At 37.5% G+C, this 14,726-nt stretch overlaps 1 protein-coding gene and 1 long non-coding RNA gene across 2 annotated transcripts in view; one reads left to right on the forward strand and one right to left on the reverse strand.

The window, feature by feature from the left end:
• LOC109026508 (uncharacterized) overlaps nucleotides 1–14,726 on the forward strand; it is a 146,062-nt gene that overhangs the window by 127,851 nt on the left and 3,485 nt on the right. Inside the window, exons 4-6 of the long non-coding RNA XR_010133488.1 lie at nucleotides 10,244–10,441; nucleotides 11,148–11,351; nucleotides 11,475–11,601. This is a non-coding gene — a long non-coding RNA (uncharacterized lncRNA). The remainder of the gene's footprint in view (nucleotides 1–10,243; nucleotides 10,442–11,147; nucleotides 11,352–11,474; nucleotides 11,602–14,726) is intronic.
• IL21 (interleukin 21) lies at nucleotides 397–11,346 on the reverse strand. Its single transcript, XM_004040355.5, has 5 exons — nucleotides 11,124–11,346; nucleotides 10,981–11,016; nucleotides 5,973–6,128; nucleotides 3,141–3,218; nucleotides 397–3,050 (listed from the first exon to the last, which is right to left on the reverse strand). The coding sequence occupies exons 1-5, from the start codon at nucleotides 11,289–11,291 to the stop codon at nucleotides 3,000–3,002; spliced, it is 489 nt and encodes a 162-aa protein (XP_004040403.1). The 5' UTR covers nucleotides 11,292–11,346; the 3' UTR covers nucleotides 397–2,999.

Below are 14,726 nucleotides of genomic sequence, written 5' to 3' on the forward strand. Positions count from 1 at the left end.
GATTTGAGAGAAGGAGCATCCTCAGTCCCCACTGAACATGGAGGAGTGGCCAGGAAATGACAATCATTAGTAAGAAGAGGACAGAAAAGCTAGATAGGATCAACTTGAACGCAGGAGAGAATTTTGTGCAAGAGTGTAGGTGCAGTGGTGGCAGTGGGTATTGAGAAGAATATCTCTAACTCCTCCTGAATGTGCCATACATTTGGGAGGGCTGCAAAGGAGGTGATATCCTTGAGGCAGAGACAGGATCCATTTCAGTGAGAACAGGTGAGAAGAGAAGATCATCTTTACCATGTATGTGTAAAAACTATATGCTCCCAGAGACTAAGGATAATCTTTTATTTTCAGTCAGGACTATTGAAGTAAGGGTTTCCAGGGAATCACAAAAGACGGTTGTACTGGGCGGGTAGTATTTAATATGATCAGGTCTTAAATAAGAAGCCATAAACATGAACATTTAAAATCAAATATATAATAAATAATTATTAAGTTATAAACTACATAGTTCATATTAGCTAAATTCTCAGATGCATATGTAAATACAACAGAGCAATAATATAGAATAATAATGCTACAATTTTATACAAGTGTCCCAAGAAGACACTTTGAACTAAAATAATAAAGATCATGATTAATTTTCCGTGAACTCTCATGACCTATAATAATGTTTCCTTTTCTCCCTTCCTTCCTTCCTTCCTTTTTTTTTCTTGGAGTATGTCCCTTGTTCCTGCAGTGAGTGTTGCTACAAATGTTATTGAAATAATCCTGAGCAACTGAACATCAGACTCAGTAGAAAGTTTTACTCAGAAGTATGATCAGATGTTTCTGTAAGAATACCCAGAACTTTAGATATTCATAGACATGTAAAGCTTTAAAAAAGAAAGAATAGACATTAGAGATTGAGTCCAGCACTCTCATTCTACAGATAAAGAAATGGAAACCCAAAGAGTTTAAACAGTGACCACTATTTCATAGTCAACAAAATTTCACGTCTCCTGTATTACTGTCCATAGATGAACAGTTGTATTTATGGGTTATCTTTATATTCCTTTTAAGAACTGGCCGTCTTGAACATAGAGCAGTGAAGATGGAGCTGTTCAAGTCTCACTGCTTCATCTTGTTTATTCCAATGCATTGCCTTTCCTGGAGTGCTGGTGGGTTTAACTCTGGTTAAACAGCAGAGTTTATCTGGGTGTTTAAACTCTGTTTAATGAAGGCTCTTAGCCAAACCCTCACTAAATTATTTTTACTTTTAAGATAGAGACCCTCATCAAAATAATTGGAACAGAAATTTTTAACAATAAACATGCCAAAAGAAATACATTATTTTAAATATAAAATACAATATCCAAGAAGTTAATAGCTATACATTCAGAAACAAGAAATACAGATTCCATCTTTCTCACTATCTTTGTGCCTGCTTCCACATTTTGTCACAACAGCCCGGGCTGGCGTATTTGAAACTGAGGCACATATTAGATATATATTATCATCATCAGGCACATAATTCCTTTGTCATACATATTCTAAAATGTTAAAACAGAGTACCTTGTTTCTGATGATAAATTTTTTTTTCTTTTTCCTGAGTCTACTTGCTGATGATAAAACATTTCATTGAGATTTGATTAAATAATTCTTAATATATCTTTTAGAACTGTAGGTTAAGTCTGTATTTGTTTTAAGCACATAATTTTTCTTCTCAGAGCATAAAGCATTTCTCATCCCACATCCTCTTGCATACTCACAACTATTTTAACAATAAGAGATTCTCAAATAGCTTATATCATTCTAGCGAACATTTTACTTTTCTAGAGTTTTTAACTTCATGTTTAAACAAGCTGTGCTGGAGTTGATATGAAATGGCAGGTAGAGTAGGTTGCTTGTTTTTACTACCCAAGTCTGAAAGATTGGAATGCTTATGCGAAAGTCTGTTTTCAACTTGGACAGGAGTCCTGGCCTCTTGGTTTGTCTCCTGATTTTTAAATTATATAGGTGATTGAATTTGTCTTATCCAAAGTATAGTAACTATAAGTGTCCAAAATGTTAAACATGTTGTGAAATTTTGACAAAGCAGAAGTTTCATTTTAAAAAGAAGGAAGAAAAGAAACGAAAGAAGAAAGAAGGAGACAAATATTTGGAGTTACTAGCTTGCTCATAATATGATCATTATAACAGTTTGAGAAGAGAGCTACAATACTTTTAAAACTATGTTTGGTTCCAGAAGACAACCTGGCATATGTCCCTCTATAGGTTTAAATTGCCATTTCCACAAGCTTAAAATGTTAGCTTATAAGGGGACTGGGGGCTGGAGGAAGGTAATATTAAATCCACTTCTTAATACTCTATTGCCACTGACTAAGAGCCTATTCCATAAATACATTCATATCTATAGTATTTAAATATTTTTATAAACCCCAATAAAGAAGTAAGTCTTTTATAGCCATCTAGTATCCCCCGGTGCATAAATAAATTATATATTTATATGTTAGACATTCTGAGATTTAAAAAACTATTCAGATATAAGTTTTTAAACACTCAGTTTTCATTTCCTTAAAAGAATAAAGATGTCAACTTTTCATTTTGCTTTTATATATTTTGCTTCTATGCTTCTATGTTATCAGCTGGAATGAGGTATATATGTTTTAAGTTATGATCATAATAGACCTCATTCTGGTGGTAATCAAGCTCAAGGTTAATATAAAATCAATAGATGTCAAAACTGTATTTTTGGTTAAAAATTTTAGCCTTCTCCTTCAACCAAGAAATGTCAAAGTTGGGCAGTGAGATAAAGTAAAAACTTCAGAAGTCATAGAAATCAATAACATAGGAAATCAGACTATTGTATAGTGATTATGGGGAAATAATCCTGACTTTACACACTTATGAGTTTTTTTTTTCCCATCGCTAATATATTGTACTCCTCCACTTGGAATACAAAGAAATGAGTTTCACTACTATATTAGAGTATGTGACATAGTGTCCAACTGCAAGTTAGATCCTCAGGAATCTTCACTTCCGTGTGTTCTAGAGGACAGATGCTGATGAATCATCTGTGGAAATAGTACACCGTGAGTAACTAAGAAGCAAATCTGGATAGGTAAAGATAAAGCAGAAAATCAAATGAAACTTAAGGTAGATACCTTTTGGAGAAGTGATTTGAATCTTTCTAGGAATTCTTTGGGTGGTTTTTTCTCATAAGAATCACATGAAGGGCATGTCTAGAAATCAATGAAAAAGTAACAGTCTTCTTTAAAATTTTTTTCGTAATAAAATGTTTCTTAAAATTTTTTTTCATTAAAAACATAAATTATGTTCACTGAAAAACATTCGAGAAGTACATAAAACTGTTTGGAAAGTAACAATGGAAAAAGTCCTTGTAATCCCATTCCCAGAGATAGGAATCCCACTGCAATGTTTTAATGTATATTCTCTCTGTGTTTTGGGTATTTTTAATTATTATTGTGCATTTACATTATTTATACCAGTTGGTGATTTGCTTTTTTTTTTTTTCACACTTAACATATCACAGGATTTCCTAAGTGTTAAATAGTCTTCAAAAATATGACATGTAGTGGTTGTTCTGTATTCCAACATAGGATGCAACTCTTACTATTTTTGGACCCAAAGATTGCATCTAACTTTTTTTTTTTTTTTTCTTTTGGAGACAGTCTTGCTGTGTCACCCAGGCTGGAGTGCAGTGGCGCGATCTCCACTCACTGCAACTTCCACCTCCTGGATTCAAGCAATTATCCTGCCTTAGCCTCCCAAGTAGCTGGGATTACAGGCACGCACGACCATGCCTGGCTAATTTTTGTATTTTTAGTAGAGACGGGGTTTCACCATGTTGGCCAGGCTGGCCTCAAACTCCTGATCTCAGGTGATCCGCCTGCCTCAGCCTCCCAAAGTGCTGGGAATACAGGCATGAGCCACCACACCCAGCCGTATCTAACTTTTTATTTTTGTCTACATTACTCCAAAGAACATCTCTGTAAATAATTTTTCATATATATCTTTGCTTATTTGATATATTCCTAGAAGTAGTTACTAAATTAAAGGGATAAAAAATTTTAAGGCTTTGATGTACATTATAAAGGGTTTTACCTCTTTTCACTTGGAGCATTCTTATTATTATAGGGTATTGTTTAAAATGTTTAATTGGAAAAAACAGGATTTCCTTGTTTTAACTCGCATTTATGTGATTACTAGGGAGATTGAACAGTTTTTCATATATGGATTGCTCACTTACATTTTTAAAAAACTTTCTTAGTTTATGCTCTTTGTCTTTATCCCTATTTAGATACCAAACACCAAGCCATTGCTTGGTAGTTAGCATCTCAATGCCAGTGTGATGTTGTAGTGAGAGCATTTCACCAAAAGATAGTAGATATACGTTCTAATTCTCATTCTGACACTATTTATGGAACTTGGGGCTAGTGACTTAACTCCTTTGTAGATCTCACTTTCCTCATCTATAAGATGAACATGCTTAACTGGAGAGTTCTAAGTTTAGCTCCAAAGCTACCACTTCATGAGTTTCAAAAATATGTTCAGCTCCTTTCTTTCTGAGGAAAGATTTAGAGGGATATTTTTCACATGGTCACCAGGCCAAGCAATCAAAAGAAATAAGAATAATTTTGATAATATAATTAAGATTTCATTTGAATCACATGTGGAATGTTTTTGGAGGCGAAAGAACTAATTTAAAAAATTTGAGGCTGGGTGCGATGGCTAACACCTGTAATCCCAGCACTTTGGGAGGCCGAGGCGGGCAGATCACCTGAGGTCAGGAGTTCGAGACCAGCCTGACCAACATGGTGAAACCCCCGGCACTACTAAAAATACAGAAATTAGCCAGGCGTGATGGTGTGCGCCTGTAGTTCCAGCTACTTGGGAGGCTGAGGCAGGAGAATTGCTTGAACCGGGAGGTGGAAGCTGCAGTGAGCCAAGACCTTGCCACTGCACTCCAGCATGGGCGACAGACTGAGACTCTGTCTCAAAAAAAAAAATTTTTTTTTGAGAGTAATTTATTTTATGTATTTTCCCACTGGCTTTAATCTTTGAATTACTCATGTTCTTGGGTATCTGCATTGCTCATGAGTTGGCATATACAAGAGGATCTCAGGGCTCCTAAAAGCTAGGGACTGTTAAAATTCCCCAGCCAAGTAATGAGGCCTCCCTATTTCAATTCAATACTGACTCTGCTAATGTACAGGATAGTAATATGATTTAAGAGAGGAGGCAAAGTTTAAGATTTGCCCTAGTCTCTTGTAGGCTCTTTTCTTGTTAGAAAGCTAGGATCTAGCTCCTGTTAATAAGAATACAAGTCATCTATGACCATATGAGAGGAAATAGTTCTTAACTCCAAAATCACAGTTGGATTCTCTGCCTAATGACTTCCTCACCTTGAGAAGCTATATTAACATATTCCAGCTGCCAAGGACTACTAGGAAATTATAATTGGGTTTTTGAATACTTTCAAGTCTGTGGGCTTAAAAGAGTGACCCTACTTCTTAAAATGCACCACGTATAGGCCGGGCACGGTGGCTCATGCCTGTAATCCCCACACTTTGGGAGGCCAAGGCGGGCGGATCACGGGGTCAGGAGATCGAGACCATCCTGGCTAACGTGGTGAAACCCTGTCTCTACTAAAAATACAAAAACAAAATTAGCCGGGCGTGGTGGCGGGCACCTGTAGTCCCAGCTACTCAGGAGGCTGAGGTAGGAGGAGAATGGCGTGAAACCGGGAGGTGGATCTTGCGGTGAGCAGAGATCACGCCACTGCACTCCAGCCTGGGTGACAGAGCGAGACTCTGTCTTAAAAAAAAAAAAAAAAAGCACCATGTATAATAAGGCATAACTATAGATAAGGAAGACACCAGCAGCCCTGGCTACAGGTGTGTGTGTGTGTTTATGTAATGCAAGATATATAGTTTATAAGTACAAATAAGAGAGATGACAAATGACAATCTTACTAGTCTGTGTTTCTGTCTTCTCCCTGCATTTGTGGAAGGTGGTTTCCTCTTCAGCTTTTTAATTGATACATTGATTATCCTTTCATTGTTTCCTGTATTTGCTGACTTTAGTTGGGCCTTCTGAAAACAGGAAAAAGCTGACCACTCACAGTTTGTCTGAAAGATAAACAATTTGTATATATGTTAACAAACATTATTCAGAAAGTAAAAGATAGCTTTCCCAATCCTCTATTTCTATCTCTTCTGCAATGTCGTGCATTATATCGTTTCAACAGATGAGTGAGGTATGATTTCACCTCCTACTTAATCTTTGGGATGGGAAAAAGGGACAATCCCCTGCTTCGCAGATAAGAGAGAAAGGAGCCTCACTTCTTCACAGTGCTTTATTCCTGATGCTACACAGAGGACCATTTTGATGTCTGGGTGGTGGACAAGACCTTTGTGTTTTATAAAGGAGAGTTAGTTCGGTTTAGGACACATTTGCTGAATTATGAGGCTCTAAAACTTACACTGTGACTAGTGGCAGCTTTGGGTAAATTATGTTATAGTCTGAGGAGGAATATTTTTCATTTGTTTGAGGTTTCTGTAATGTATCTATCATGACATGTCTTGAGCAGCATTTTATTCTGTACAGCGCCAGGCATAGTGTCTTGCCAGTTAATGATCAACATATATTTGTAAAGTTAACAGATGAAGAAAATGAATTAAAGCCCCTCCTTTGGAGAAAGGAAGTGGGTACCTCCCTCTGATAGCATATTTTACATCTAAGATTCAATATACTTGCCATAGATCACACATGACTTTTCTAAAACCCTTTTCATACTCCCAGCTCAGTTAGGGTAGGATTCTGCCTGAATCAAGCAGCTGAGGAACAGTTTGAGGCTTGCCCAACCAATGAGAGGGAAAGTCATTTCTTAGAAGGTAAGAATAGGGTCTCAGAGAATGGAGGAGTGGATAAAATAAGCATCAAACACTTATCTCTTGGTTTGGAAAAATAGCTAATGACTAACAAGCCAAAAGCTTAGCCATCAAACTGGAAAGGAAATGGAATTTACTGGAAGAACCAAACATATACTGACTTGTTGAAACATTTTAATGCTGATCCAAAAGCTTATATCCAGGTGACTTGTATCCAACTTACTTTTTTCTTTCAGCAAACGTGTGTATGTGATGCTATTTTCCCCCTGAAGTTGCTATATTTTCATTTCACTAATGCATATGGAAGCTACTACCTTATAACCAGAAGCCTCAATCCCTCCCAGTCCCTACAAAGGCAGGCCTATACGTAACAATATTACCTGAATCTTCTTATGGACAATCAGCTGAACACAGCATCTGGCCTGCTTTGCATTTTCCAACCCATATGCTTACCCAATATGAATGTAGATTAATAACATGCATCTCTAAGACACAAACCTATCAGGTTTGCTTTGCATATATAGCCACAAGCCGAGAAGCAGCTTATCTGGTTTCCTTATATCAAGGCAGATTGCCTCTCATAAGGGCAAGGTGGTGTCCTTTCCATATGTTTGCCAAAATGCTTATTTAATAGAAACTATTTATAAATGTTCAATATAGCACTTTTTTTCCTTGAAAACCACACGTTCATGTTTGTTGAAGTTTTTTCTTTTCTCTTCTTTTTGACCACAACCGGCTTAACTTACTGGAAAAAATAATATTCATATTTAAAGAGGTAAATTTTCCAGCTGAAACTGAAAATACTGACTGCTTCATCCGTGATGATCTGAAAAACCAGCATTTCTCACAGAGGCTCATTTTGCTGAGTTAACATTTACATGTGTATGCTGAAAGAAAATTAGGTTCCAAAGAAGTAGAGGGGCCCTGCCAGCCAAATGAACTCCCTTGAGATAATATTGCCAGGAATGGTCAGTACCGGCGCTCAAAGCACTGAAATTGTAAAACTACAATTTCAGTTGTAAAAACAACTGAAAATCTTTTCTGAAAGCCTTTGAATGGCACCTGGACACTGACGCCCATATTGATGGGGCTGTGCTTCCTCTCCCACCCTTCCTTGTTTACCTCTGTTAACAGACAATGGGGTTTTGTTTTCTTTTGTTCTGCAAGCAGCAGAGCTGTGTCTGGCAATATGTGGTCCAGGATAAATAACTGCGGGAATTGACTTTATATGCACATCAAAGGCAGCCTCAAAAGAGGAAAAGAAGTGGAGGGCTGTCACCACTAAACTGCCTTAAGGATGTATTGAGAAGGAGAGTGAAAAGATTAACCTTGATTTAGGCAGCCTCAGGTGCCCTATCACTCAGGAGTCTACAGGATGCCAACTCCATATTTAGCACTGTCTGGAAGCATGAACATTGCTTTCCTTTGCTATGCCTTGGTGACAACAGACTCCAAAGGCAAGGCTTTGTTTCCTTCATGCTTTAACATATGAGAACATGAGGAGTTTTCTGCTGCTACATTGTTTTGCAGACTAGAAGGAGCGGTAGTGAAGTCAAAAGCAAGAATTAACAAACCATTCCTCTTCAGCTGAAGAACAAGTCAAGTGCTGCTTTTGCCAGGAGTCACACTTGGCTTTGTTGTTTTGCAATTGAATTTTTGAAATTTTTTACCTCCTTAGGGCTTTTTTTTTTTTCTTTTGTAGAAACAGGATGTCTCACTATTTTGCCCAGGTTGTTCTCAAACTCTTGACCTCAAGCAATCCTCCAAACTTGGCTTCCCAAAGGGATTACAGGCATTGGGATTACAGGCAGGAGCCACTTCACCCAGCTGAGGCCTATTTTTACATTTTTTTCCTTTTGCAAAGAAAGCCCTGGCCATTCACACTAAGAAGTCTTGCTAATTGGGCAAGACTACCTTTGTCCTGGCTGGGCGCGGTGGCTCACGCCTGTCATCCCAGCACTTTGGGAGGCCAAGGCAGGTGGATCACGGGGTCAAGAGATTGAGACCATCCTGGCCAACATGGTGAAACCCCGTCTCTACTAAAAAATATAAAAATTTGCTGTGTGTGGTGGCGTGCGCCTGTAGTCCCAGCTACTCGGGAGGCTGAGGCAGGAGAATCGCTTGAACCTGGGAGGCGGAGGTTGCAGTGAGCCGAGATCGCGCCACTGCACTCCAGCCTAGCAACATATCAAGACTCCGTCTCAAAAAAAAAAAAAAAGATTACCTTTGTCCTACACACAAACTAGGTTTATATCAGGGTTTCTCAACGGTGATACCACTGACATTTGGGGCTAGATAATTCTTTGTTGTCAGGGCTGTCTTGTGCATTCTAGAATGTTTAGTACCTGGCTTCTACCTACTAGATGCCAGTAGCACCCCCATTCTACCTCCAAGTGTGACAACCAGAAATTTTTCCAGCCAATGCCAAATGTTTTCTGGGGCACAAAAATCACCACCGGTTGAGAACCACTGGTTATATGATTAGACGGAAAGAAAAAGAGAAAAAGAAAGATGCCTGGCTAGGCCAATTAGAGATCTTAGATAATTACTATATGCATGCAACATTAGATAGTTTTATTTTCATTAAACTTTTAAATCTTTTAAAATCTCTTACAGACCCTACTTTGAAGCTAGCTTGATATAATGCTAATGTGACCTTGAACGATTTCTTTCTTCCTGAGTTTGCCTACTAGTATAGCTTAAAGATCCAAGTTACACTATTACTCACTTATATCATAGCCAGCATTGCTTGATCAGATTATCAGATAGATACAGTATCACGGAGACAAAATCCTTTCATTATGATGTAAGATAAAAAATATCTTTCATTAACAACACACGTAAAGGAAGTACCCATTGGACCAACTCAGGTTAGAAGGTGGAATCTCTTTCTTATTTCTTATTTTGCAAGTTATAGACTACAGCCAGGAAACTCTGGAAAGAACTCTAACCATAACAGTTAAACAAGGTGCATGAGATGCTAGAAATGTATGTTTTGATAATTAGGCACATTGATTAAGAAGTATTTTCAGTTATTGGAAAAGTCTTTCCAATAAGCTGAATGTGCTACTTTCATTTTAGATGCTGCTTATTAGAAAAGGACCTAGTAAATGAGAGTGTTTGGGTTCAGAGCTAGAGAGTGAATTTTAGAGAAAAGCAATAGTTGTGACTCATTCACTTTCTAAACTTTTACACATAGTCATTTACGATAATTGTTTTCTTTGCAATGTATCTTCTTAAGTCTCCCCCTTTGTAGTGTCCTAATTACTGGTAGCACTTTTAGTTATTCTAATTTATGCAATTAAAGGTCTGTGACAATGAAAACATTTCCCCAATTGCATTTATACTCTCAGGGTACCAGACCAGAAGATCAGATCGTAGAAGTTACTGGAGAAAAAGATCAGCAGACAGCACTCTTGAACTACATGCCAGGCCTCTTCTTCCTGGAACTCTAATGGATTTAAATGGCTTAAGAGACGGGATGAATTGTTGAAAATGGTTCTTTCAAAAGACCTCACGGAAGGCCAAAGACAAGACTCACTGAGGCCAAGGTATATGTGAATTATATTCTAAAGGACAGCTTTGATTTCCACACCACCATTTCTCCATGCTGTCCCTGTAATCTAATTATTTCTTTCTTTCTTTCTTTTTTAAGTTTGTTATTAAAAGGTTAATTCTGCTTCCTATTGTATGTATCTATGTTTCTTCGGTAGGATAACAAAGAGGGCTCAAAAGCTTTCATGCCCAAGGGCTCTTAAAGAGTAACTAGATGTGCATTGTTCAGAAACTGATCAGAGTATAGATTTCGTTTCTAGTTTTGTTATTCTGTCTCAGCAATACTACTTAGGAGTACTCTTAGAGATTTTTGAAGATAAACATAGTTTATGAGGAATATAATATAGCATTTTTTAGTTGGTTTTTGGTAAATCAATGAATTTAACCAAAATATAAATAAATATTTCATCAATTATTAGACCGCTAAGTTCATTAAAATTCAGTATACTCCTATATAATCATGCTAATGTCTTTCTTATTGGATTTAAAAACTTATGTCCAATGTATTTTCAGAAATAAATTCAACTGGTCTTACCTCTACATCTTCTGGAGCTGGCAGAAATTCAGGGACCTAGAGCAAAAGAAAATTTGTTCTGAGTTATTTTTATAAGCCAAACCCTCCTTTTATATTAATTGAAAAGTATGATTTAGATTTTGTTGTGACAAGTATAGTCTTACCAAGTCATTCACATAATTTTTCAGCTGATCAACAATATCTATAAGTTGACGCATTCTAATCATGTGGCGATCTTGACCTTGAGAGCTTGATTTGTGGACCAGTGTCCCCAAGAAGATGACCATCAGACAGATGACAATCCTCTCCATGTTGCCAGGACTGGATCTCATAAGTACCAACAGTAGAGCTAGACCTTGGTCTCGTTTTCACTTCAGCTTGACTGAGAACAGGTTGTCAGTTAAGCTACCTATTTATTCATCCTTCAGGGAGAGGTAAAGCCCTCCCATTGCAGCCTGGAAATCTTTGTAAAATGGATGAATGTGAGTAACTCTTTTTTCTTTTCCACTGGCTAGGTATACGTGTGCATGTGCTAATGTGTGGGGGCAGGGATTGATGGAGTCAACGAAATGTGCCCCATCTGCATCTTTGACAGGAAAAAGAGAGAATGGGTGAATTCCAATTTTCAGCATGAATCAAGAAGTATGTATAATAAACAGTAGGTACTACAAGACTTCAAAAAAGTAAACAAAAACACTTTGATCTCTTTTTCTCGGCCTCCCCTGGCATCTTACCTGTTCTCTCTGACAGTCATAAGGGCACTTTGATAATGAGTAAGATGGCAACATGTGCTTTCATGCAGGACTTTTTCTTATGGTAATAACTATGTCTTTTGACTAAAATCATCCAGTATTCCATCATAAAAGTAGGAGGAGAGGCTACCTTTTAGGAAATTTTAAATAAAGAGGTATTTTCCAAATTAGCAAGAATGTTTTAGGTTCTTACCAAGTTTCAAGGGTTTAAAGTAGAATTTGCTTCCAACTGTTCACCAAAGCACCTTTACTAAGCATTTATTTTGGCTTCTGTCATGTTATTTAACAATCTGATTTATTAATATCACAAATGATTCTAAGGGACTTGATAGAAAATCTATCCTTCCCAATCAAGATCTCACTCTACCATCATTTTGAAAATTATCTAATGTCCATCTCTTCTATATAATGCATCAATTAAATGAGTCAAACTTGCTAATGCTCATTCTTGTCCAAACCAAAAAATATTTCCAAACAGCAAAATAAAATATACCCATAAATGATTCGTTTTCTCTTAGGGTAGTGTTACTTATTTCTGTTAGATACTATTTCCTCTGGGTGTGAGCAACACATTTCTAACTGCATCTGTGACCGGGTAGAGGTTAATTAAAGATCCAAAGCCCAGAAATGGTTTTATCATCCTCCTTTCTTCTGCTTCTCTTGTCCCTGAGACTCTTTTAACCCATTTGAGAAAGTTGAATATAATATTCTAGCTACAGAGTCATGTACTATATAAGGCCATAGGTCTTATAAGTGAAACTCTTGACTATAGATTTTATTCATTCATTCATTCATTCATTCATTCATTCATTCATTTCATTACATACTTTAGAATACCATACTTTATTCTAGACTGTTACGTAGCCAACATAAATTGGAGTTTTCACTTGATTTGCTCTGAAGTTGACTGTAATCTTTTTATTATGGAATATCTATTCAAGAGTATACAGGTTTGGCCTTATACAGTAGATAAGAGTTCATACAACATGATCAAGAATTCCTCCCTGTAATAGTTAAATTCTATATGACAAGATTCTGTGCAAACTTATGAATGCATGTGGACTAAGGGTTGCCACTTGGTGCCTCCACATTGCCTGTATGGTCTTTGTGCATGCACTCCTTATCCACCTAAACAGATGTGCATCTCCTTGAAGACACTAACCACGGTGGTTAGGAGGTCAATTTCTAAAGCTTGAGTTCAAATCAAGGTCCTAACAATTAATAGCACATATGATCGTGTGTGTGTAATTGCAAAAGGAAGGCAAGTACAGAATCTAATCATAGGGTTGTGATAAGGCTTAAATGAGACATTCCAAGTAAAAGGGCTAAGTACAGCACATAACATCCCGGGAGGTTTGCATGCTGATCGTGGATGAGGGTGAAGGGGAGAACTTAAAGAAGCCTAGGGGAGGCTAAACTGATCAGAGAAGGAAGAGAATGGACAGATTAGTGTTCAGCCAAAATACACTTGTGTGGTTGTACTGGTGGTTTAACAAAAAAAAAAAAAAAAAAAAAAAGTCAAATATCTTTCGTACTGCCTAGAGAGAACCATTGCTCCTGGCCCTGGAGTGCCTCACCACTATGTTAGACAACCCAGTCCCTCCCTGAGACATCCTAGCCCTCTCCATAATCCATCCACCAGTACATCAGCGGTCTCAGAGTCTTGCTCCAGCACTATGACCAGAGGGCTTTCTGAAAGTCAGAATTTCTACCTTAAGTGGCACATCAGTTGTTAAGAATTTTTGGATATCATCTCTGGTGTGATAGACTTACAAATGCCCCAAAGATATCCATGCCCTAATCCCTGGAACCTGTGAAAATGTTACCTTACATGACACAGGGGACTTCGCAGATGTGAAAAAATTAAAGATTTTTTACATGGGAAGATTATCCTAGATTATCCCGTGGGCCCAGTGCAATCACAGGAGCCTTTATAAGAGGAAGGCAGGAGAGTCAAAGTAAAAGAAGGAGCTGTTGTTTCAGAAGTAGAGGCTGGAGTGATGCAGGGCCAGAAGCCAAGGAATACAGATGGCTTCTAGAGTCTGGGAAAAGTAAGAAACAAATTCTTCCCTGGAGCCTTCAGAAAGAATGCAGCCCTGCCAAAAACACCTTGACTTTAGTCCCATAAAGCTCATTTTGAGTTATTACTTCTGATCTTCAGAAATGTAAGATAATAAATTTATGCTGTTTTGTTCTTACCTGAATAGATACACATCTCCTTGAAGTGTTTGCGGTAATTTGTTACAGCAGCAATAGAAATGTAACATACATAGGTATGGGATTTTTAATCTCAGGGAAAAGGGCAGGAAAAGAGGGAAAGAGAGGAAAGGGTAATAAGAAAAGATCCAGCAAAGGTTGGAATTTTGTTGGGCTTTTGGGAGGTGCAGGTAGAGGGTATAAGGAAGTGTGGACAAGAGAGGGAAGTAAGATTAGTGTAGCTGCCACACGGTATGGGCCCTCAGGGATAAAAATGTATAATGAGGATGTTCTAGGAAGTCTTGTGTGTATTGTAACAACTCCTCCCTAGCCCTGAGAAAACTTCACTCAGGATTCACAGCATCATTTAAAGTTATGGATCCCAATTTGCATTTCATTTGAATTTATCACTATGTGGAGATGAACTTTAGGGTGGGAGCAAGGAGGCCCAAAAGTATTTGAGTCACTAGGGCAAAGTAAATTAGTCACTGCTCAGAAATATTAACGTTATTGCTACCTTTACAGTATCATTTCATTGGCATTTTAAGGGCTGCTTACTCTTTAAATTATAATTATTTTTATAATCTAGATACAATCAGTCCTGCTATAAGGCTCATCTTGAAAATGATAATGTATTCCAATGAGGTTAATATATCAAGGAACAATTTGAGTATAACAACTTTGTGTTTCTTTATGTTTAATTTCATCTGCAAGAAATGCTAAGTGAATGCAGAAAACTGCATCCAGCTGAACTGAGCCATGTAGGAATACGTAAGATGTCCTCACACCTCTGACAGCCACCAGCATCCTCAGTTCACT

Source organism: Gorilla gorilla, chromosome 3, assembly GCF_029281585.2.
Source record: "Gorilla gorilla gorilla isolate KB3781 chromosome 3, NHGRI_mGorGor1-v2.1_pri, whole genome shotgun sequence".
Classification (NCBI taxonomy): domain Eukaryota; kingdom Metazoa; phylum Chordata; class Mammalia; order Primates; family Hominidae; genus Gorilla; species Gorilla gorilla.

Coding starts and splice junctions, on each gene's coding strand:
- IL21 (XM_004040355.5), bottom strand. CDS start 11,291: ATGAGATCCAGTCCTGGCAACATGGAGAGGATTGTCATCTGTCTGATG. Junction 6,129..10,980: donor CAGCTCCAGAAGATGTAGAG/GTAAGACCAGTT, acceptor TTTATCTTTCAG/ACAAACTGTGAGTGGTCAGC. Junction 3,219..5,972: donor GAAGACAGAAACACAGACTA/GTAAGATTGTCA, acceptor ATTGATTTCTAG/ACATGCCCTTCATGTGATTC.